General features: G+C 43.7%; 2 protein-coding genes across 3 annotated transcripts in view; both read left to right on the top strand.

Moving 5' to 3' along the window:
* Nucleotides 1-8,434, top strand: part of CANX (calnexin) — a 34,295-nt gene extending 25,861 nt beyond the window's left edge. Inside the window, exons 11-15 of one of the 2 annotated variants that reach the window (XM_006739900.3) lie at nt 1,965-2,180; nt 2,857-2,976; nt 3,841-3,967; nt 4,150-4,229; nt 6,075-8,434. In XM_006739900.3, coding sequence (XP_006739963.1) covers nt 1,965-2,180; nt 2,857-2,976; nt 3,841-3,967; nt 4,150-4,229; nt 6,075-6,128 — 597 coding nt within the window. In that variant the 3' untranslated portion in view covers nt 6,129-8,434. Of the gene's footprint in view, nt 1-1,964; nt 2,181-2,856; nt 2,977-3,840; nt 3,968-4,149; nt 4,245-6,074 lie in introns of both variants that reach the window. The other variant, XM_031035154.2, reaches the window with a different exon arrangement.
* Nucleotides 8,435-10,161: 1,727 nt separating this feature from the next.
* The window catches only part of MAML1 (mastermind like transcriptional coactivator 1), a 41,587-nt gene continuing 28,125 nt past the window's right edge, over nt 10,162-23,623 (top strand). The window contains exon 1 of the mRNA XM_006739909.3: nt 10,162-10,891. Coding sequence (XP_006739972.3) covers nt 10,538-10,891 — 354 coding nt within the window. The 5' untranslated portion in view covers nt 10,162-10,537. The remainder of the gene's footprint in view (nt 10,892-23,623) is intronic.

Below are 23,623 nucleotides of genomic sequence, written 5' to 3'. Positions count from 1 at the left end.
GTGGCTCAGTCATTGGGCGTCTGCCTTTGGCTCAGGTCATGATCCCAGGATCCTGGGATCGAGCCCCGCATAGGGCTCCCTGCTCCGCGGGCAGCCTGCTTCTCCCTCTCCCACTCCCCTTGCTTGTGTTCCCTCTCTAGCTGTGTCTCTATCAAATAAATAAATAAAATCTTTAAAAAAAAAAAAAAACAACTTCAGGGGTGCCTGGGTGGCTCAGTCAGTTGAGAGTCCAACTCCTGATCTCAGCTCAAATCTCAAGAGTCAGGGTGGTGACTTGAAGCCCCGCGTTAGGCTCCATGCCCAGCTTAAAAAAAAACCCAAAAAACAAACTTCAGAATTGAGAGAGAACTTATATGCTAGGTGTTGAAAAAATACACCTAGGGACTGGAAAGAGGTTTCATAATTGCTTTGTAACTTGTGTTTAAAAACAGAAAAGAAAAATGGAAAGCTTGTTATTTGGGCACCCTGCTGTTGTGTGGTATGGGGTGTTGCAGCCACTGGATCCAAACTGGCGATCCGTGGGATGCGGTGGGTAGAGCGTGGAGACGGGAGGGGGCTCCCTGACCCCGAGTCTGCCCAGTGCTTCGCCTCAGTATCTCAACTGTGAAAAGACCGTACAGATGGTGATGTTATAAAGCTGCAGCTTTGCTACAGACGTAACCACTCAGACCCTGGTCTCCTCAGTTTCTGTCCTAGTCAAATGATTTGTCATCATTAATTTCCACTTTGTCCCCCTTTACTTTATCTTATTTTTCACAAAATATTTATTTCAGAGAAAAAGAGAGCACGAGCGTGCAGTGGGGAGGGGTAGGAGAGGGAGAGAGAGTGTTAAGCCATCTCCGGGCTGAGCGTGGAGCCTGACATGGGGCTCGATCTCAAGACCCCAAGATCACGACCTGAGCCCAAATCAAGAGTCAGACATTCGGGACACCTGGGTGGCTCAGTCAGTTAAGCGGCTGCCTTCGGCCCAGGTCATAATCCCAGGGTCCTGGGATCAAGTCCCACATCGGGCTCCTTGCTCAGCAGGGAACCTGCTTCTCCCTCTCTCTCCCTCTGCTTGTGCTCTCTCTGTCAAATAAATAAAAATAAAATCTTTAAAAAAAAAAAAAAAAGAGTCAGACATTCAACCAATTGAGCCATCCAGGCATCCCTGTCCCCCTTTAAAATGTAAGGTATGGGTGTGTGTCTCTGTGCATATGCTATGTGTATACTTTTCTGTTTGTAAGTGTATTTTTAGTTGTGTATTCAAGCAATAAGATAAATTAAAATCGCCCTTGAATTAAAACCGCCCTTTAGCTGTTCTGTGGATGGCCATTTGGGTGGATTGCCTTCCACCCATTTTTGCTTTCAGAGTCTTTGCTGCAGTGATCACCCTTGCGCGTGTCTGGGTATGTGTGGTAACTATTCCTCTAGCTAGTTATCAAGAAGTACAATTGCTGGTTGAAGGTCACGTACATTGCGAATCCCCACTGAGCAAGCCTGTGCTTGTTCAAGGCTATTCGGTGATAAGAGTCTTGTTGGAATGTGCCAGGCAGAGCGAGGTGTTGGTTTGGGTCAAGGTCAGGGTTGAGGTTAGAAACTGAAAGTAGTTGGAGTCCAGACATCTTCATCATTTTCTCCCTGGTACTCAGTTACGTTTTACAAAGTCAACACTACCGTCACTGATCATGCACAGTTGGTCTTAACTCTTATTTGTGTTGTTCATTATCTGAAATGTTTTTGTTGTTTTTTTTTTTAAAGATTTTATTTATTTATTTGACAGAGAGAGACACAGCGAGAGAGGGAACACAAGCAGGGGGAGTGGGAGAGGGAGAAGCAGGTTTCCCGCTGAGCAGGAAGCCTGATGTGGGGCTCGATCCCAGGACCCTGGGATCATGACCTGAGCCGAAGGCAGGCGCTTAACGACTGAGCCACCCAGGTCCCCTATTTGAAATGTTTTAAAAAAATATATATTTTTTTTCCAGGGAATCTGGAAGCCCCGAAAAATACCAAATCCGGATTTCTTTGAAGATCTGGAACCTTTCAAAATGACTCCTTTTAGTGCTATTGGTTTGGAACTGTGGTCCATGACCTCTGACATTTTTTTTGACAACTTTATTGTTTGCGGGGATCGAAGAGTAGTTGATGATTGGGCCAATGATGGATGGGGACTGAAGAAGGCTGCTGACGGGGCTGCCGAGGTTCGTGCTCACTTGCTTCTTAGGCATTTATGTCTGTTATTGCTGGTGACAAATTGTTCCTTTTGTGCCAGGCAATCTTCTAGGATTTGTCTTTTCCCTTATTTGAGAATATTGGCATAAAATGTGGGACTGGATGCCTGCTAAAGACAAAATACTGGGTGTTTGGACATGATTTCGTTAGTCTAATGTAATGACTTTAGATTCCCTATTTGTGTTAGGGTAGGGTTTTTTGTTGCTTTTTTTTTTAATTAACGTGCTAAAATATGTTTAACAAAATTTGTCATTTAGGGTATTTTAATGCACTCTTAAATGTTGAATCTTGGTTTACCAGTATATGCAATTTTCACACAATTGGCCACATGGTCGAGCTGTGAGTGGGAGAGCCAGAGATACTGATCAAGAAATTCTTCATTCACTGGCCCTGAGGTTAAGGGGGCCTCTGGCAGGTGATTAAGAATCCTGTGTTGACGTCTGTGAAAGGGAAATCACCTTGATGATAAGAGTGGGGGGAAAATGGAGGCTTTTCTCTTATTTCCTTTTTATATTGTCTGAATATCTTGGCTCGAACCCTTTGACAAAGGAGGAGCCTGAGTAGTGCCATGCAGAAATTGAACAGTGCAGCCTATATTTGGTGTCAAAACCGAGGACCTGAAGTCTGTCCCGTCCTGTTTTTCAGCCAGGTGTAGTGGGGCAGATGATTGAGGCCGCTGAGGAGCGCCCGTGGCTCTGGGTGGTCTACATTTTGACCGTAGCTCTGCCCGTGTTTCTTGTTATCCTCTTCTGCTGCTCTGGAAAGGTATGAGTTTTTCTGTTTAGTCACTTTTATATATTAGTATAACTAAGATCTTTTGCCTGAAGTTTTCTCAGCAATGACTGGGTCACATCTGAAACCTTAGTCACTGCTCTCAGTGGCCGTATATTGTGCCCAGGTGGGAGTAGGATTTACAGCCCTTCGGTTTCTAGTAGTAGTTAAGCCTGCTGTATTACTCTTCCCTAATATTTGGCAGCAGTTTTCTGGAAAACAAAAATAAAAAACCCAACAACTTAGATACAAAACCAGCCATCTGGACCCAAACCAGCTTTTCCTCCTTGTCATAGCTGTTTGTATTCATATACTTTATAACAGTCTTTGATTTTTTTTTCATTATCCATTCTTCCCTCAGCATCCCCACGCTCCCTCCAAAAATACATGTGGGGGTAATCCAGCCTTATTTTAAAGTTTTTCTAATTTAGTCTTTGTTGTATGCAATCCAAAAACCAGGAAAGAAAATTTTGTTTAGGTGCTCTACTTCTATTAAATGAGAACTGTGTTTCACCTTGCATTCGATGTTTTGTAACCTGATCCGCAGGTTTCCTTTTTCAGTCTTCTCCCCCCACCACGCTTCTGTCTGCGTGTCTGTGCCTCAGTCATCTTGACTGTTTAGATCTGCATGTTCCTGCCTCACCTCTTTGTTCTTACTGTGCCTCCTGCCTTTGACACACACACATGCTCACTGAAGAGAGAGCTCTCGGGGCAGGAATTCTTCCTTAACATTTTTATTTATCTATGCCAGTATATGGCCTTGTGCAGAACTTTATTCATAGGCATTCAATAACTATGTGATAATGTAGTACATAAAAATGTGAACAAAACTGTTGGTGCTTTGGGGGAATATTTCAGAAACAGTCCAGTCCTGTGGAGTATAAGAAGACCGATGCTCCCCAACCAGATGTGAAGGAGGAGGAAGAAGAAAAGGAAGAGGAAAAGGACAAGGGAGATGAGGATGAGGAGGGCGAAGAAAAACTTGGTAAGTAGACCCCAGAATATCTGCTTTACGCCAAGACCCTAAGATGTTTCAAACTCAGAAGCAAGTGACGCCGCTAAAGATTGCCCTAGACTCCAGAGGTGTGTCCTAAGGCTGCTGGTCTCATTATCAAAAGCAGGTGTGAGGTTTTGCTCAGTTTGTTGTACTTTTGGTCTCTGTCTCAGAAGAGAAGCAGAAGAGTGATGCTGAAGAAGATGGTGGCACTGCTAGTCAGGAGGAGGACGACAGGAAACCGAGAGCAGAGGTAACGGCAGAGGCTGTACGTATTCCAGCCCGAGCAGCTTGGGCGAAGGTGCACTTAAGTAGGGGCTTATTTTCAGAGGGTAATTTTCACGGGCTGTGGCAGTAAAAAAAAACACTAGAATTAATTTTGTAAGAGTGGAATTCTTAGCAACACAGGTACACATTTCCCTGGATCATTTTAAACTACATCTGAATCTCAGAAGTATTTTTCTGTGCTGCAGATGGTTTTCTGGAATAAGCAGAAGGTTTCAGGGGAAAACCAATAAAATGTTTGCGAAAATGGTAACTTCAGGTTATTATTGAACACGTCTGTCTCCTCTCTCTCCCCACTGTGCCCTGAAAAAGTATTTCCTTCCCTGGTGGTCTAGTGGTTAGGAGGAGAAAAAAAAATATTTCTTGAACAATGATTTCATTGTATTCTAAAATTTTTGTCCGTGTGGCTGATGGATTTGTTCATTCAACAAATATTTATGGAGTGCCCATCATGGGCTGCACATTGTCAGTGAACAAGACAAAGATACCCTTCCTTTGGGGGGCCTAAATTCCATTGGGAGGAAATTGACAATAAGCTGTAGGCGTTATAAGGAAGTAAATGAATAGTATGTTAGGAAGCGATAGGCCATGAAAAATAAAAGTAGGACAGGAAAAGGTATTGGAAGTACTGGAGGTGGGATGGGATGGGTTGCAGTGTTAGAGATGGTAGGCCTTGTTGAAGAGGTGACCCTGGGGCAGACCGGAAAGAGATAAAGGACTTTGCCGTAGAGGTGTCCATGGGAAAAATGTTCCTGCAGAGACGACAACCAGTACGGAGGCCTGAAGTAGTAGTCTAGAAGACCCTGTGGCCAGTAGAGTAGGGGGCGGAGGAAAGCAGGGTGGGGAAGGCTCCAGAGGAGGTGGGGCTCCCAGGTCGCGGTGTGGGCTTGGCTTCTTCTGGTGAAATGGGCAGCCATCGCAGGCTTTGGGGCACAGGCGTGACAGGATCTGCTTAGGCTGGCTGCCGTGGTTTCTACAGAATCAACGAGGCCAGGTCGGAGGCTGCTGCGATAATGCAGGCGGGATCCGCGGGATCCGGTGGCTCCGAGCAGGGTGATAGGAGAGTGTGAGAACTCACTGGGCTTCTGGGTCCAGATTTGGGTGCATTGGATAGGACGTATGAGGGAAAGAGAATGATCTACACTTTCCTTGGGGCCCTTTTCAGTCTGCTCCTTCCTGGAAAACCCTATGCAGTTTCCATTCCAGCTTCTACAACTGCCCCTCCATCGATAAAGGTCAACGCTGTTTCTATTTTCTTTGGCTATATTCTGTGTCAGCTACGATGTAGACTTTCAACTAGATGTGCTTCTTTCAGGCAGGGACCAGTCTCACACACATATTTTATATTCCCCAGTCATCCTCACTCTGTAGAGTAGGAGGAGCCTTGGGCTTACAGTCTTGACTGTTGTGTGGGGCTCTGCTAGGATCATCTTCCATGCCCTGAGATCCTAGCTTTCTCAGCCTCAGAACGGGGCCGATGTTCCCACAGGCCAGTAGTTTCAGTTATTCAGGATTCAGCAAGATCACGTGGGAAAGCAGGGCATCTGGTCCTTTTTAAAGCAAATGTTGATGGGTTAGATTGAGGAAAGTGGATGTTTACAGAAAACCATGCAGACTAAATTAGAGCACACAGAACCCTGCCACCTCTGAGATAGCCGTTGTTTTTGGTGCATTTTCTTCTAATCATTTTTCTTCTCTTATTTGGTCCTCAGATGGGTTACCCTGAGCCTGGCTGATCTTGAAAGCTTGGTGAAGTTTTAACTTGTTTAAAGCATGCTAATTATAGCGAATTTCTTATTTTTTCAACCAACAGGAGGATGAAATTTTGAACAGATCACCAAGAAACAGAAAGCCTCGAAGAGAGTGAAACAATCTTAAGAACTTGATCTGTGATTTCCTCTCCCTCCCCTTCCCCTGCAAGCGTGGTCCTAGCAGAGGGCCTGGCACACCTTAGGTTGAAACTCAGAAAACCTCCAGACGTCACCATCGACAGGCTCCAGTCGAACACTAGCCCGTGTAATTGTAAACATCTAAGCTGTCAGTAATTGCAGTTGTGACATAAAGGACCCTGTTTCTGTAGAAAGCAAGCATATAACATTAATGGTTGTGAAATGTAACATGAAGCAACTAACTCGTATTTTTGTTTTTGTTTTTAAACATCCTTGTTTTTTAAAATAGAGTGATAGAACTTTGCCAGTCTTTAAATTCTTGGCTTAATTTAATATATTAATCTGTCCATGCAGAAATAACACCAACCTTTAGAAATGCTAGGGGGATGAATTGCAGTTTTTATAACCAAATTTGTTTTTTAAGTTTGGTATTACAAAACATTCAAGTGTTCTCTGTCCCTTAAAATGGATAATCATGTTGAAAGTACAGTCATTACGTGGTTATAATCTTGTTTGGCTTGCTTCCATCACCCAGTTTCTCTTAAGGAAACTGAGGGGATGGACTGGATGGAAGCCCAAATTTATAGAAAGGTTCTGTTTCATTTGTATTAAAAATAGACATACAGAAAGAAGAAACTTTTCCTCTTGATGTTGGTTAGACCATACAGTGCGTGTGTTCTGTTGCCCTTGGAACAGCTGTGTTCCCAGACAGTCAGTGGAGGAGGTGACATAAGGTGGCACTCGGGCGATCATGCTTCCCAAACTGGGAGAGTCTGGGCTCCAGCCTTCCGGAGCAGGTGGCTATGTAAGGAATGCTCCCAGGGCACGGGAGCTCCCAAGTAGATGCAGATGTTTTCATCACTTCTTCCACTGTGTTGACACTGTTTCCTTCCCTGTTGCCCCAGATCCCCGGCTTTCTCCTCTGCTATGCATTTTCTTCACAGCGCAGCTTGCAGTCCGTCGCTGAAAATGATTATAAGCTCCGCATAGTGTTAAGCTTTATTGTGATTAAGTGTATGTTTCTTCTTCCTTTTTTAAGCAGACCCACACCTTTCCAGGGTCAAAGTATAGGATAGAATACTGTCTTTCATTTTTATCCATTTCTTTTACTCTGTGTAAAGACTTGAGAAGTCTGAGCCAGAGGTGAGCCAATTCAGAATTGACTGTAATTGAACATAGGCGAAAAGTATTTATGGGAGGAGTGACATACAGCATGAATTTTCTGATTTTTTTTTTTTTTTTTTTTTTTTTAGCTGCTAAACTTTTTAAGTCTTCATTTGCAGTTCATGTAACCTTTGTGTCTTAAATTACATGATAAAGCAGTCCTGTTGAAAAAAAATTTTTTTGTTTGGGTATGTGGCTTGTAGAATTCTTTAAAACGTGATCTTAGATTTGTTTTTTTCATGTGGAATGCAGATGGGTGCTATCAGAGCCTCTCCCCCATCACTATAGTGTAATATCATTATTACACCACAGTGAAATGTATTCAGAGTTGTTTTAGCTTTATTCTTTCTTCAGAGGTGTTTCAAATGTACCGGTGATACTGTTTCTTGCACTGAATATATAAACACTCCAAAGTGTTTATATTGGGGAGATTTGGGGAGGAAGTATATTCGTAAAAGATGAAGGCTGTATCTGTTTATTTTGTTTATCTTCAATTTTTTACTGGTTCACTGAAATTCTTACGAGGGTGGGATGAATTTTTCTTGCTGTTCAGTGCTTTATCCTTTTCATCTGTTGTTCTGTGGTCACAGTGACCTTAGCTATGTAGCAGACTTTCCCAGATGTATTGAGTGCAAATAAACAGTTACTTAGCAAGACCTGAAAATATGTCTGCAGGTTTCTCCTTGAAGCAAATGTGTGGGATTATGGCATTTCCAGAAACCTGCCTTCACTGACCGTTGACGTTACATCTCGTGTCTCACTTAACAGTTTCTTCCAGCCCAGCTGTGGAATGACAAATATAGAGTGTTCCTTTGCCTTTCCAGGATTACTTAGCAAAGTTTGTCAAAAAAACAAAAGTCTTTTCTTGGTTCTCTTTTTCACTCTTTGTTGAAGGTGCACCCTTCCAATTAAATGTCTGACACATCAGTGAATGACCAGCAGTGTTTAGCTCTTCAAATGCACTTACATTATAGTTTTACGTGCTGTCTGTCACAGTGTTGTAAAATGCCCACTCCATCAGATGTGTTCCTCGATTTCTCTTATCCACAAAATACTCTCCATTTTTCTCAAATTGTCACGTCACTAAATGGTATTACATTAAAGCCCTCTGTTAAGTGTCTGCTTTTGACTGAACTTCTTCAAAGTAACTTTCAATTCAAGTGTTTTACTGCAGAAAATGTGAATGGTTGAGTATTACTTCATGTCTTCCTGTGGATTTGATCCAGTCAATTCAGTGTAGATTCTGCCGCCTTTTTCTGCTGGATTGGGGGTCAGCAGTTTCTGTTGTATAATAGGGATAGCAGCTCAGAAGGGGGGGGGTAGTAATTTGTAGATTTTTTTTTTTTTTAAGATTTTATTTATTTGACAGAGCACAAGCAGGGGGAGCAGCAGAGGGAGAGGGAGAAGCAGGCAAGGAGCCAGAAATGGGGCTCCATTCCAGGACCCTGGGATCATGACCTGAGCAGAAGGCAGATGCTTAACTGACTGAGCCACTCAGGCCACCCCCTCTTAAAAAAAAAAAAAAAAGGTTTTATGATAATATTCTTTAAGATATATGGGAGCCATTGAACTTTTAAATTTTTATTAGAGAATGTTCAGAATCAGACTCCATCTTTTACATATTCTTAAGTATTTCAAGGATATTTTTGAAAGTTAGACCAAAACTTCTTAAATATGTGGCTATAGGCTTTTGGATTGCTTACTGAAAGAGAAGTACACAGTGTAGTACTCTTAGTTACTATTATCTCCCTTATTAGAAAATAATTTAATTCTAATGTAAAATACATATGTTTGAAGACTTGGGAAAAAAAACTATTGATGTGGCCTTCATGAGCTCTAGACACTTTTGCCTTGGGCCACTTGTATTTATTTTTTACTGCATTTGTATAAAAATAATACTTGAATAAGAACTCATTTTTTTTTCCCCTTCTGATTTTAAAATATTTTTGTGGGCCCTAGTAAAATGTTAATGTAACAAATGTTTGAGCTGTTGGTGGTCCTGGCACCTCCTGTTTAACTTTTTAGCAATTAGGGTGCCCATAGACTGTTCCTTGTATCTCTTGGGCCAAAGCAGGCTTAGTTACCTAGTTTTAGTACTGAGTCACTTGCTCCTGTTTTTTGCCCCAGTCTTCCACCCCCTATGCCTACTGGTTGTAATACTAAACGTAATTGTCTCTGGTTGGATTTTGTTGAGTGACTCAGTTTAACCTAAGCCACCATCCTTAAATGGCAGGCCAGGCTCCCTGTTTTTTTTTGGCTGAAACCTCATCCTTTATAGTTCTAGTCCCCACTAACGGAGCTAGACTCTTCTTCACACCCTCCTCTTCACATCTGCTGGGGCTTTTTTTTTTTTTTTTAAGTAGTACTTAGGAAACTTGTTCAAACTTTTCTATTAAGTGGAAACAGCCCCAGTGATTCAGAATGGTGCAAGAGGAAGCCTCTTCCAGTCTTCCAGCTCACTCGTGGACAATTCCGACCAATTATGAGGCCGGATGTAAGGAATGCGGTCGAAAAACAGCTGACACTGAAAAAGCCTGGCTACTTTGGAGTTTATGAAAACAACTCAAAAAGGCTGCAGGGCAGAAAATGGTGAAGCGCTGTAGTGCCAGGCGGCCGTCTGGGTCGGGCGGTTACGCTCCGCGGCGCGGACTGCCCCTTTCCTCTGCGGGCCCGGAAGGGCCTGCCGGCGAGGGGTGCCCTTTGGGACCGGCTCCTGTCGGTCATACTTGGCCCCGTGCCCCGCACTGAGGCCCGCCCAGGGGCTTCCCTCCGCCCCTCACTTGAGAGTTCCTTTTAAACTCCGCTCGGGTGCCCCCGCGCGCCTCTTGCGTGCTCGCCCCCGCCCCTCGGGCGGCCCGCTCTTCCTGCTCTGATTGGCCGCAGTGCCTGCTCATCAGCCGTGACGCCGGGGTCGCCCGCCGGGGCCCCGCCCTTTTCCGAGAGCCCTGAAAACAATTTTAAGATGGCGGCGGCGGCGGCGCGGAAAACAATGGGGCCGGGGCGGCGGGGACAGGCCGAAGCCTGAGGTGGGCAGCGAGCGCCGGCCCGGGTCGGGCCGAGCGGGGCCCGAGGAAGAGCCGCCGCCGCGCGCGAGCCTGCTCCGCAGCCCGCGGGGCCATGGCGCGGCCGTGAGGCGGGCGGGCCGCCGGCGGGGAGCGGAGCCCGCAGTGCCAGTCGGCCCCGAGAGGCCCGCCCCGGGCCCGGCCCGTGCAGCCCGCGGCCCATGGTGCTGCCCACCTGCCCCATGGCGGAGTTCGCGCTGCCGCGGCACAGCGCGGTCATGGAGCGCCTCCGCCGGCGCATCGAGCTGTGCCGGCGCCACCACAGCACCTGCGAGGCCCGCTACGAGGCCGTGTCGCCCGAGCGCCTGGAGCTCGAGCGCCAGCACACCTTCGCCCTGCACCAGCGCTGCATCCAGGCCAAAGCCAAGCGCGCCGGCAAGCACCGGCAGCCGCCCGCCCCGGCTCCGGCCGCCGCCCCGGCCCCGGCGCCCGCCGCCGCCCCGGCGTCCGCCGCGCCGGCCTCGGCCCCGCGCCTGGACGCCGCCGACGGCCCCGAGCACGGCCGCCCGGTCGCGGTGAGTAGGGCGTGGGGAGCAGCGCCCTGTCCGCGAGACGCTGCCCCTGACGCCGCCCGGCCGCCCTGAGGCTTCCCGGGTGCCCGCCGCTCCTCGGGTCTCGCGCGGGGCGGGGGCGGGGGGGGCGGGGAGGCTGACATGGCAGGGACGGAGCGGTTGTCATCTGCGGGAAATGGCACTGTGGTATTTACTTTGGGAGAACATGCCCGTGAGGACCTTACGTTAAGGCCCCGGCTGGGGGGCTGGGGAACGGTGGCTGAAAGGTAGCTCTTCCAGGCTTGATTCTAGATTTTCGTAACTTTTGGGGGGGGAACAGACTGGCATAGAGTTACCTCTGATAGTGGCCTCATTTATTCTGCGAATATTTATAAGGTCCTTGCTCTTTGAAGAGTCCGGGCTTGCATATGGAAATAAGTCGATCCGCAGTTGTCCAGATTAAACTGTTCTGAACGGAAAAATCCAAAGATCTTGAGAAATCGTAGTAAAAGGCATAATACTGCTCATTGAGTTGCAAAGAAAGTATTGCTTGTTTAGGCAGCGCAGAAATGTGTGAACTTGTGATTCCAGCAATATTGTTGACAATTCCCGTATTAATTTTTAAGCCTCTTTAAAATCTCTGATGGTGTTAGAGAATTTGTTAGTTAGAGGTTTACCTCCCTGAAACTGATTTATAGAAGGAAGATAATAAGATTTTTTGTTGTTGTTGTTTTCATGGTGACTTAAAGTTTAAAACAAGTGTTACCAGTCTAGTTTGTTCTGTGTGTTTTTTTAAATTTGTGCCTTTATTACCTCTCACCTAGGCTATTGCTGTACTCTTCCCTGACTAGGCTTTAGTCTTTCTTCCTCTCAAGTGCTCTGCCCCCACAGGTCCTTTGCTCTGGTTGAATTCTTTTCCCCCATTCCCTCCTACACTGGGCTGCTGGACATTTCATTACTAATTGTATGGACTAGTCCAGCCTTCTCAACCTCACTTTTTCCGTCTGTAAACTCTGGACGTCGTTTAGCTGCTTATCCTCCAGGGTTCTTATAGGACTCCAATGAGTGCGGATGTGAAAATATTTCATAAGGACCCTTCTCCCCTTTCAGAATCCTGCCATCATCCTTCAGCTCGTCTTCCTCTTCTTTAAAGCTAGTTTCTGACCACCCTAGCCCACAACCAGAGTCTTCTTTGTGAAAACATTTAGAAAAGGTATGGTCTGTGCTATTTATTTTTAGCACATAGTGGTACTGCTTTAAGTCATGGCTTGCCAACTAGACTGTAAGCCCTGGGAGGCAAGGAGGAGTTTGGCTCAGTCCTGTGTACGTCGTAGGCCCTCAGCACATGTTTGTTGAGTGATTGATATTAAACTTTGTAGTACTTTACTCAGTCATCTATCCTCTTACGCACTAACCTCGCAAAGTAAAATGGCTTAATTTCATGAGCCACCTTTACTTACAACTCTTGTTTTAAGGAAAGCCTTTAAGAGTAGTGGGTGGTCATACCAATTTAAGTAAACAATGAAAGCTCATAAAAATCCTAGTTTTATACTCAAATAGTTGCCTTGAATACCCTGTAGAAGGTATTATGAGTAGTGATTCAATTTGTTTAAAGAGAGAAAGAGCTTAGACCTATGTTATTTTTAGTCCTGATTTACTGGAAAGAAATGAGGCACGCTGTTTGAAGAGAAATTAATTCTGAGTGTGCTAAACTTGAATCTGGCTTGTCTGTCATTCCTTTGGGTGTTAGAGCCTGATCAGATGAGCCATGTTATGTCGATGTCTTATCACATTAAACTTTGACCCATGGATTTCATGAGTTTAAACTTCAGAGTGGAAGTGCTCTTCTGCCTCCTCCTAGGAAGGGGGACCCTTTTCACTTCAGCCTACAACTGACTCTAGCTGAGCTCTTTGGCCTTGGAATGGGGTCGTAACAGAAGATCAGTGTTACTAAGAAAACAGTGGTGTTTTCCATTTTAATGGCTTACTCAGTTCAGAGAGGAGAGCGTCCTTGCCTGGATAGGACTTTGACTTGGAGAGAGAGCACAGCTTTGCACAGAGAAATGGAGAGAAGGTGCCTCTTAGTCACTGTTATTTTGGACAGTTCTATATATGTACTTGATCTAATTAATATCCCTTACATAGGGAATATTATTAGTACTTTTTTCCCCCCAATGTACTATAATACTGGTAGGCAGCTGTTTCATCAGCAAACCATTTGTAAAACTGAAAAGGGATCAGATTTACAATAGAGTTCACCTTCAGGTTTTTTCCTTTCTCAGGATGTCCCACCACCAGCAGTCTTAACCTCTATCTGCTTATTCTGTTGAAGATGGGTAAGAAACAGTGCCTCAGACTTCTTTCTATTCTAGTTGTCAAGGAATGACCTTATCCGTTTTTTTTTAATACTGTATGTGTATTAAAGACCAGATTGTTGTTGTTTTTTTTAAGATTTATTTATTTGAGAGAGAGAGAGCAAGCAGGGGGAGGGACAGAGGAAGAGGGAGAGAGAGAATCCCAAGCAGACTCTGCCAGCTGCAGAGCCCAGTGCAGGGTCTGATCCCAGGACCCTGAGATCATGACCTGAGCTGAAATCAAGAGTCAGACGCTCAACTGACTGAATGAGCCACCCGGGTGCCCCCAGGATTGTTTCCTAATGACAGTTAAGATTGACTCCTTTTGGGACGCCTGGGTGGCTCAGTCGGTTAAGCATCTGCCTTCGGCTCAAGTCATGGTCCCAGGGTCCTGGGATCGACTCCCGCATCGGGCTCCTTGCTCAGTGGGGACCCAGTTTCTCCCTCGGCCTGCTGCTCCCCCTGCTTGTGCTCTCTCTCTCTCTGATAAATAAATAAATAAAATCTTAAAAAAAAAAATTGACTTTTTATTAGGAATGCAAGATTATAGAGAATTACCCAACCACTTTATACAAGCATTCATTCTGTAATGAAAATAGTCTTATGTAATAGCTTGAACATTTTCTTTTAGTAAAATGCCATAAAGGTTTATGCCTCATCCCTTTATCCACCATTGTTACGCTTTTGCTGCTTATTCCTTTAGTAGCTGTGAAAGTCTATGGAGAAATATGACAGTTGCCTGCCAGCCATTCGTGGAAGTTGCGTTCCCTGCTTAGTTTAAGTGTGAAAACTTTCCCTTTCTCTCTCTTTTTAATTTTTTATTTGTACATAATTTAAAACTTAGAGAAAAGCTACACAAATAGTACAAAGAACATCTGTACATCCTTCACTTAGATCCTGCCCATATCACCGTTGTGTCCCATTTGCTTTATCATTTGTCCACACGTTCCTTCTCTCCTGTCCACATCCAGCAATCCGTCTCTTTCTCTCTTAAAACCTTTGTTCTCTGAACCACATGGGAGCACTGCCTGCAGACCTCACGGCTCCCTACTGGCAGACACCCCAGTGTGTGCCTTCTAAGGGTTAAGAAACTTGTACAGCATTTTAATAATGATTTTGTGGACCAAACTGTGTTAGAATAATGCAGATAACAAATTATTTCCAGGGAGTAGATATTTCTGAACGTAAAACAGATATTGTACTGTAATCATGTGGGATAGTTTTAGAGAGAAGATGACTAATGTGGCTTTAGGATCCCATTTCTTCCTATAGCATCCGGGACCTTGTCCTGGCACTCTTTCCTTCTTTTTCTTTAGTATCCCCTTTCCCACCGGGCCCTTCCCTTCAGCTTGAAAACATAGGCAGTTATTCTCCTTTCTTTTGTCTTTTCTCACCCTCAAAATAGTATTCCATCTTTTTCCTTCCCTTTGCCCTTTCCCCTTGAACTTCCCATTTACTCATGAGCCCATTGTAATCTGCCTTTTCCCTCCTCTACTCTTCCGAAGTTGCCCCTTTAAAGAGCACCAAAGATGGAATTGCCAAATTCAGCGGCTTCTTAGTCATCATTCTTTTTGACTTCCTCCTTCTCAAGGCTCTTCTCTTAGCTTCCACTCTCTTCTGATTCTCTTTCCAGCTTTCTGGTTTTTTTCTCAGTCTCCTGCTTTCCCTTACTAATTCATGCAACAAGTACTTGAGTGCCTCCTGTGGGCCAGAGGGTGTTTTAGGCACTAGGAATACAGCAGTGAACAAGACAAATTAAAACTCTGCCTTCATGGAGAAAGAGATTGATAATTTTAAAAATTAATTTTTATAATATAATTCTAAGAAAAAATGAAAAGAGTAATGTGGTACTGGTTGACTTACAGTAGTAGCTTTAGATAAGATGCTCTTTGGGCCTGATTGACAGGAGGTCATCAGTCAGCTGAAAGTCTCAGGAACATTCCAGTTAGAGAAAACCACCAGCACAAAGTCTTCTTCTGAGCTTGCCTGCAGAACAGAAAGGGAGGTCAGTGTGGCTGGAGCCGCATGGCAGGTAAGCAGCTAGTAGGAGAGGTAGATAAGAAGGACCAGATCAAGTGCACTAGGAAGCAATTAGCAGGGTTTTAAGCAGAAGCATGTCTTAGGTTTTAAAGGCCATTCTGGTGCTAGGTGGAGAATGCTTGGGGTTGGTGTGCACGAGAGTGGATACAGTTAAGGCTTTTGGGGTGGTCTAGACTGGGGCTGGAGGTAGCCATGGCAACGGAGAGGAAGAGATGGGTTTTGTGTAGCTCCCAAAGGCAGAGGTGACAGGGCTTGGTGATGGGCCACATGGAGTAGATGGGGGGGAGGGGGCACAAGAGAGGGGGAATTGAGGGGAGTTCCGAGTTTTTTGGCTTGAGAAGCTTTCTTTGCGTGCCTTTTAGATATTAGTATTCCCCAGGTTACTCTGTCCTCTACTTTTTCCACTCAGTCATGTTTTCCTGGGTCATGTTATTGTTTCATGGCTTCATCTCCCACCTATAATAATAAGATTCTCCAGATCTTTTTTCAAGTTTCAGATCCATATTTCCAGCTGTCTACTGGACGTTTCCACTTTTATATCCCACATATCCAAAATGGACTCTCCCTTTTTCCTGCCAATCTTATATTCCTTCTAAGTATTTTCCCTAGTCCTGTCGTCCAAAGCAGAAACCTTTGAATTGCTCACTACTTCCCTGCACTTCCAGCTTTCCATTGGTCTGTTCAACCATTTGAGCTCCTGCTAGGAGCCAGGAATCATGGTGGTACTGGACCTATGTCGTGCAGCCTCAGGGGGAATAGGTGATAAGCTAGTTATTGCACAGCTGTGTTGGCTACAAAGCCTGTGGAAATACTGGGGAAGGGATGGATGCCTCTTAGGTGAAGTTTGGAAGGCTTTAAAGACTTGACTTTTAAACGAGGTCTTAAGATTTTGCGAGATGCTTTGCCTAAAAGGTGTTCCATGGAACATTAACTTCACAGAATATTAAAAGAGTTCTAGAGTTGGAGAAACAAATTTAAACGGTTTCCTTTATTAGGAGTTCTCCAAACCTTTAAATACAACTAATACTCGTGGGGAGAGGGCACCTAATAGGATTTTGATCCCTTTGGGAAACTAAGTAAAAGCACAAAATTATGACAGTTAGTTCTTTGAATTTGGGGTTTCAAGTGCCAGAAGCTAGAAGATGAAGCTAGAAAGGTAGGAGTCATATCCTAAAAAGCCGTATATTTGATACTGGGTGTTTAGACTAAGTAATTTTGCAACACTGTGAACCCCCTCAACACATTTTTATGTTGACATCTAAAACTTCAGCCCAAGTTTTTAAGCTAATCAAAAATCATAATGCATTCATTGTGTTGATCAAACTGTATACTTACTTACCGTAACTCGATTTATTAAGTGAAATATATGAAATAAGTATATGTAACACAGTCTTACAAGTGCTACATATATTCAGTATGAATCAACTGTCTTAAAAAGAGAAAAGACAGAAAATGCTATTTATAGTTTCAGGGGATGTAGCTTTTAGAGAATTATAAATATTAACATTTAAAAATAAGATGGTTACATCACTTTTTAAAATGTAGCCTGTGGAATCTGAATACCTTCATAATACACTTTCATCAGCCATTTAAAGAAGCTTTTCTTTCATAGAAATTTTAAGTCCTTCCTTTTCCTCCTGCAACTTGCATTTCTTTAACACTTGCCCCACATAGTTTTATTCTAACATAATGTATGCTTTTTTTAAAAGTCTTTATCATTCTAGCAAATTTTTCAGCAACAAAAGTATAAAAATTGAAACTAAAAACTTTTCAATTTACTTTGACCATAAAGCTCTATGGATATTTTTGCTCTTTTTAAGAAAGGTTGATTTATACAAAGGAAAAATATATGTAGCACTTATAAGATTCTGTGTGTTACATATTTCTTATTTCAGTAAGTTGAGTTATAGTAATTTAGTACACAACAAACAACAAATACATTATAAATTTTTATAAATAATTATTAAGCAAAAAGAACAGAAGTTTATTAGAAATAATGCCTCCCCTAGGGGCGCCTGGGTGGCTCAGTCGGTTGAGGGTCCTACTCGTGGTTTCGGCTCAGGTCATAATCTCAGATTGAGCCCCAAGCGCTCAGTGCTGAGTCCATTTGGGATTCTTACCCTCTTCCTGCCCCCCTCTCCTACTCTGCCCCTCTCCCCTGCTCTTGCGCGAAGTCTCTCTTTTTCAAATAAATAAATAAAAGCTTAAAAAAAAGAAATGCCTCCCTTAGTGAGATGGATGAGTCTTTTGCCCTCCTCAGTTTGTTCATGGAACCATGGGTGAATATTGTTGATAAAATGAGAGTTCTCAATTCTGTTCCTGTTTTTTGTTTTTTTAAACGTAAGCCCCAGTAATCCTTATTCACATTAATGCAAAAGAAAGGAAGAAATTTAGTTCTAGCGTTGTTACTCATTTTTTTTGAAACCTGAGTTGTATGCCAAAAATCATATGGTGATCTATCATCAAAAATTAATTTACTAATTAACCTCATGAATTGGTTAGGTGCTCTTTCAGTTTTATTGAAAACAATGAATTAGAAAGCCATCTTGGATCTAGAGAGTATAATGCTAAGTGAAATAAGTCAGAGAAAGACAAATACCATATAATTTCACTCATGTAGAATTTGTTTTTTAAAGATTTTCTTTATTTATTAGAGAGAGAGCACGAGCGGGGGAAGGGGCAGAGGGAGAAGGAGAAGCAGACTCCCCACCAAGCAGGGAGCCCATCATGGGACTTGATCCCAGGACCCTGGCATCATGACCTGAGCCGAAGGCAGACGCTTAACCACTGAGCCACCCAGGCCCCTCATATGTGGAATTTAAGAAACAAAACAAGCAAAGGAGAAAAAAGACAAATCAAGAAGCAGACTCTTAACTATAAAGAACAAACTGATGATTACGATGAGGGTGGGAGGGTGTTGGGGGGGAGTGGGGGGGAGTGGGAGGATGGGTGAATTAGGTGTCCGGGATTAAGGAGAGAGCACTTGTCGTGATGAGCGCTGGGTGATGTATGGAAGTGTTGAATCACTGCATTGTGCACATGAAACTAATATTACACTGTATGTTAATTAACTGGAATTTAAATAAAAACTTAAAAAAATTAGAAACCATCTGCTTATGAAAGGATTAGTCTCATTAGTCATTCACTTACTCATTTACTGAGAAATATACAAAAGGCTTTTTCAGATCTTATCAATTGATTATTGATTATACCTGTTTCTCTTTTCTTAGAGGTAACCTTGTTTAACCTAATACTCTCAAAATTGGTTGGGCAGATCAAAATACTGTTCAGTTCAATACAGTTTTGTCAGTACAGTGTTTTTGATAAAATACTTCTGTTGGCTTTAAATATATTTTCATCAAAACCTTACTGTGACTGTAGCTTGTTTAATATCTGAAAAGTGTGGAAAGTGTCCACCATGCAACCTAACTGGCAGAATCAATCTTTATTGTCAAATTATCCAGCCACTTCAGACTCAGCTTTCTATCAGAAAAAGTTTGACTCTGTTTTTCAGATACACATCCCTATGACTACCATCTCACTTCTGAATTCTAAAAGGGAGAGTTAAAGAGCATGGAACCTTGTTGTGAGTTTTGTTACCTGCATCAAATACCACACATTGCCTTCATATTTCTTACTCCCTTCTCTCTGCTTTCTCGTGGATCATTCCTTCAAAGAGCTGGTTTGATTACTTGAGGATGGAAGAGTCATGTCTTTAAATGGAAAATATCACAACTCCAGCTACCCACTCTATGGTGTATCTGAATTTAAAGCATCCTAACTCACAGACCAGATGTTGGCCATTTCAGTGCTCAAGGCCCTAAGGTCAGTGGAGAGCTGTTGTGTCTGGCAGAGCAGAGCAGCAGGAGAGACTTGGCACATGGTAGACATTTGGAGCAGCATCGGAGCTACCAGGTCTAGTGGAGCGACTTGGCATTGGCGAGGCATCTGGTACCATGGGAATGAAGCCCGTGTGCCACCCTCTCATGGTCCTCCAGATACTTTGAATGCGGTTCTTTGAAAATGGCCTACATTCTCTTGGTGTCATCACATGTATCTTTCAACATGTGCAGCTCCTCATCATTGAGAATTCTGCTCGTATCATCTTCTCCAGGACTCCCGTCAGGTCCCTCCTCAGGCTGGGCTAAGCGCTCAACCTCTGTCAGAATAACCACGTTGAGCTTTAATTAGTGCGTTTGCTGCTCTCCAGTAGACTCTGAATAACCTGAGAGCAAGACAAGGAGTCTAGCACCATACCTGCTACATATTTGGCCATCAGCAAGTGTTTATTCAGTGAATCTTAATGACATTGTGGATGGACTCTGAATTGGGAATCATAAGCTGTATGTTTTTAAGCCGGGATCTTTTCAGAAGTGGAGTGGGCAGAGGTAAGACCTGTAGGCCCCAGTTTGCACTCCCATGTTCATTGCAGCATTGTTCACAGTAACCAAGAGGTAGAAGCAACTTAAGTGTCCCGTCAGCACATGAATGGATGAAGAAAATGTGGTGTGTACATACAATGAAATATGCAGCCTTAAAAAGGAAAGGAAGTCCTGTCATACGCTACAACCTGGATGAACCTTGAGGACGTTATGCTAAGTGAAATAAGCCAGTTGCAAAAAAGGCAGATACTGAATAATTCCACTTAATGCGATATCTAAAATAGTCAAACTCTCAGAAACAGAAAATAGAATGGTAGTTGCCAGGGGCTGAAGGGAAGGAGATGGGGGAGCTGTCTATTGGATACAGAGTTTCAGTTTTGCAAGATGAAAAAATTCTAGAGATCAGTTGCCATGTACCATACACTTAAAAAAGGTTAAGATGGTGTATTTTTTTTTTTTTTAAGATTTTATTTATTTATTTGACAGAGAGAGTCATAGCGAGAGAGGGAACACAGCAGGGGGAGTGGCAGAGGGAGAAGCAGGCTCCCCGCCGAGCAGGGAGCCTGATGCGGGGCTCGATCCCAGGACCCCGGGATCACGACCTGAGCCGAAGGCAGACACTTAACGACTGAGCTACCCAGGCGCCCCAAAGATGGTGTATTTTATGATACGGTGTTTGAAAAAATTAGCCACAAGATAAAAGCTATGATTTCACAAACCATATACCCTGAAAGCTTCCTAGAAATTTTAACGGATTTTTAATTAAAGTCATATCAATGAAATTAGACCAGTTTCATTCAAAAATCCATCAGAGAGGGGCTCCTGGGTGGCTCAGTCAGTTAAGCGTCTGCCTTCGGCTCAGGTCATGATCCCAGGGTCCTGGGATGAGCCCTACGTCAGGCTCCCTGCTCAGTGGGGAGTCTGCTTCTCCCTCTCCCTCTGTCCTTCCCCCCCTTCCTGTGTGCGTGCACTCTCTCTTGCTCTCAAATAAAATCTTAAAAAAAAAATCAGAGCAAGATGTAATAGATTCTGTGATTCTCTGCTTAAATATAAATCAAGGAAGAACTTCATATTTGTGTATCTATATTGCATCTTTTTTTCTGTATAGTTATGAATAAAAATTTAATCTAAACAAAACTAAAAAAAAAGCAGTATGTCTTTATGTCTCAGGGAAGGAAGGTGCTGCTAATGAGAAAGAAGGTAGTTAAGATTTGCATGCAGAGGGGATAAAGCTGGTTATGAGCCTGGATCAAAAAACTTGAATGCAGTGACACTTTCGGCCTAAAGTAATTGTATGACTTTAGGCATGGCACTCTCTCTCTCTGCTCTCCAACTCCCTCGTCTTTAAAGGATATTAAGAAAAAAAAAAAATCTAAGAGACCAGAGATTGTAAATTAAGTGGAAAAATTTACCTCTAAGCAGAGAACCCAATCTAGCACAGTCTAGGCTCTGCGGCAAATAGCTCACAGGAGGAAAAATAGGGTGGTTCTTTTTTTTTTTTTTTAAAGATTTTATTTATTTATTTGAGAGAGAATGAGAGACAGAGAGCACGAGAGGGAAGAGGGCAGAGGGAGAAGCAGACCCCCCGCCGAGCAGGGAGCCCGATGCGGGACTTGATCCCGGGACTCCAGGATCATGACCTGAGCCGAAGGCAGTTGCCTGACCAACTGAGCCACCCAGGCGCCCCAGGGTGGTTCTTTTGAAGCCAGAAGACTACAGACCATCTCTTCCCTTGCTGGGAAAGCAAAGACTGTGTTGCTGATTGGCTAATGATAATCAGGACCTTTCCATTAAGGAAGCCGTGGGCTGCCTGGGGGTGGTCTGCTGTGTAAAGGGGTGGGCAGCCTGAGATTTGGCCTTCGGCTGCCTCTGGTACTTAGATATAATGTGCCTGTCTTAGGATCATGGCATCCAGTCAGATCTGCTTTGATCTAAGTAGTCAAGCTGCTCAGGTCAAAAGAAAATTTTAAAAGGACCAGACTCTTTAAATATATTGTCATTCAGTCCTCACAGTGGTCTCATAGGGTGGATATTATTGTGGCCAATTTTACTTGTAAGGAAACTAAAATTCATAGGTTAACTTGCCAGTGTTGCCAGCTCAGTGGTAGGACAAGAATTCAAACCAAAGTCCAGTACCAAAGCTCTTGCATTTAGGTTGTGCAGATACCATACATGGGAAAGAACTTTTCAAAAATTAGAAGTCTTTTTAGAAACAAATTGCTGGTTAATACATGATTTACCATGGCACAGTTAATATGTTATTTAGTATAGTAAAGACACTGTGGCAGAGGGGCATATAAGAATTACTTGGGGCACTTTGAAAATATACATCTCCTTGCCTACTGCTGCCCTCCCTCCTCTACCTGTCCCCTGACTTTTATCCTTAATCACTGCTAAAATGAGTTGCTGTTATTGGGGAGCCTGGGTGGCTTAGTCAGTTGAGTGTCTGACTCTTGGTTTTGGCTCAGGTCGTGATCTCAGGGTCGTAGGATTGAGCCTGGAGTGGGGCTCCATGCTCAGTAGGGAGTCTGCTTGAAATTCTCTCTCCCTCTCTCATGTGCACTCTCTCTTTCTCCCAAATAAATCAGTCTTTAAAATGAGTTGCTATTATTGATGGGAATATGTCATATTCCTTAGTTGTGGGGGGGTCAGTTAAATGTTTGGCCTCAGTTCTTCACTCTAGGTCATATAAACCCACACCCTTGGCATAGTTTTATAGCAGACAGAGTATACTTCTTCATCCTTTGATTTGGGGCTTGGACATATGACTTATTTTGGCCAATGAGATATTATTGAGAGAGATTAAGAGGATGTATTGTATTTATGGAACAAGAATTTTTAAAAATTCAGAAAGCAAAATCTTGGAAATATTTTTAAAATATTAAGAATATGTGTGAACTATACATATGAAATAGGAGTAATTGTCCCAAAAAGTAAAGAAAAAAAGACAAAACAGATGGAAAATCAAAAAGAAAATTAGAGAAGCAGTGTAGGAGGTCCAACATTTGAATAATAGAAATAACAGGAAGAGAGAAAACAAGGTAGGAAATGATTAATAAAATTACTTGAGATCTGAAGAACATGAGTTGCCAAGTTCAAAGGGCATGCTGTATGCTCAGCACTGGGGAAGAAAATAGACCCATACCAGTCATAAAATTTCTGAACATCGGGTTTAAAGAAAGATTCTACAGGTTTCCAAGGTAGGGTACTAGGTCACATACCAAGAATCAGGATTGCTTTGGACTTCATGGCAGCAACATATGAAGCAAAAAGACATTAGTACAGTGCCTTCAGAATTCTGAAGGAATGGCAAATGATTACCAACCTAGAATACTAGACCTAGCCAAAATATACAAGAATGTGTATAGGATAGTCATTTTCAAAGATAAACATTTTTAAAAATTTAACTGCCACATACCCTTTCTCAAGGAGCTACTGCAAGATGTACTCCACCAAATTGAAAGGATAAGAAAGAGTAAGACATTAGGTACAGAAAAGACAAGACTCAACATGGAAGAAAATGAGGAGGGACTCCCTTGGAGGATGATGGAGCGCTCCCAGGACGGCAGCTCTGCAGCAGATGTGGAGGGAGCTGAGCCATCCTGCAGCGGGGTGACCCCAGAGGCAGCCGGGCATCACAAAGACCCCCCACTTCCATCGGGCCATCTTCTTAAACCAAGGACAACGTCCAGGACGGGTTGGCCCAGATTCTCACCAGGACTTGGCTTGTCTTGACCATCTGCCCCCGAGGGTCTCTCCCCTGATGCTCTGCTGAGGGCCCGCATATCCCCCATAGAAGTTCTCAGCGTTTCCCTGAGAGCAGGAGGCAGCCCCTTCCCTCTGGCCATACTTCTGGCACATGTCGGGTGCCTGGTCCACACCTCAGTCTTGCTAAGCGCCCAAGTGTGAAGAGCCCCGTGTTTCCCAAGACTCACTCGTGACCTTGCTTGCAACTTCCCCAGAAGGGGCCTTGTCAACTC

The sequence above is a fragment of the Leptonychotes weddellii genome, chromosome 7 (genome assembly GCF_054177405.1).
Source record: "Leptonychotes weddellii isolate Sample4059 chromosome 7, ASM5417740v2, whole genome shotgun sequence".
In the NCBI taxonomy this organism is placed as follows: domain Eukaryota; kingdom Metazoa; phylum Chordata; class Mammalia; order Carnivora; family Phocidae; genus Leptonychotes; species Leptonychotes weddellii.
Note: the sequence above shows the minus strand (reverse complement) of the source record. Positions and strands in the feature narration are given on the sequence as shown.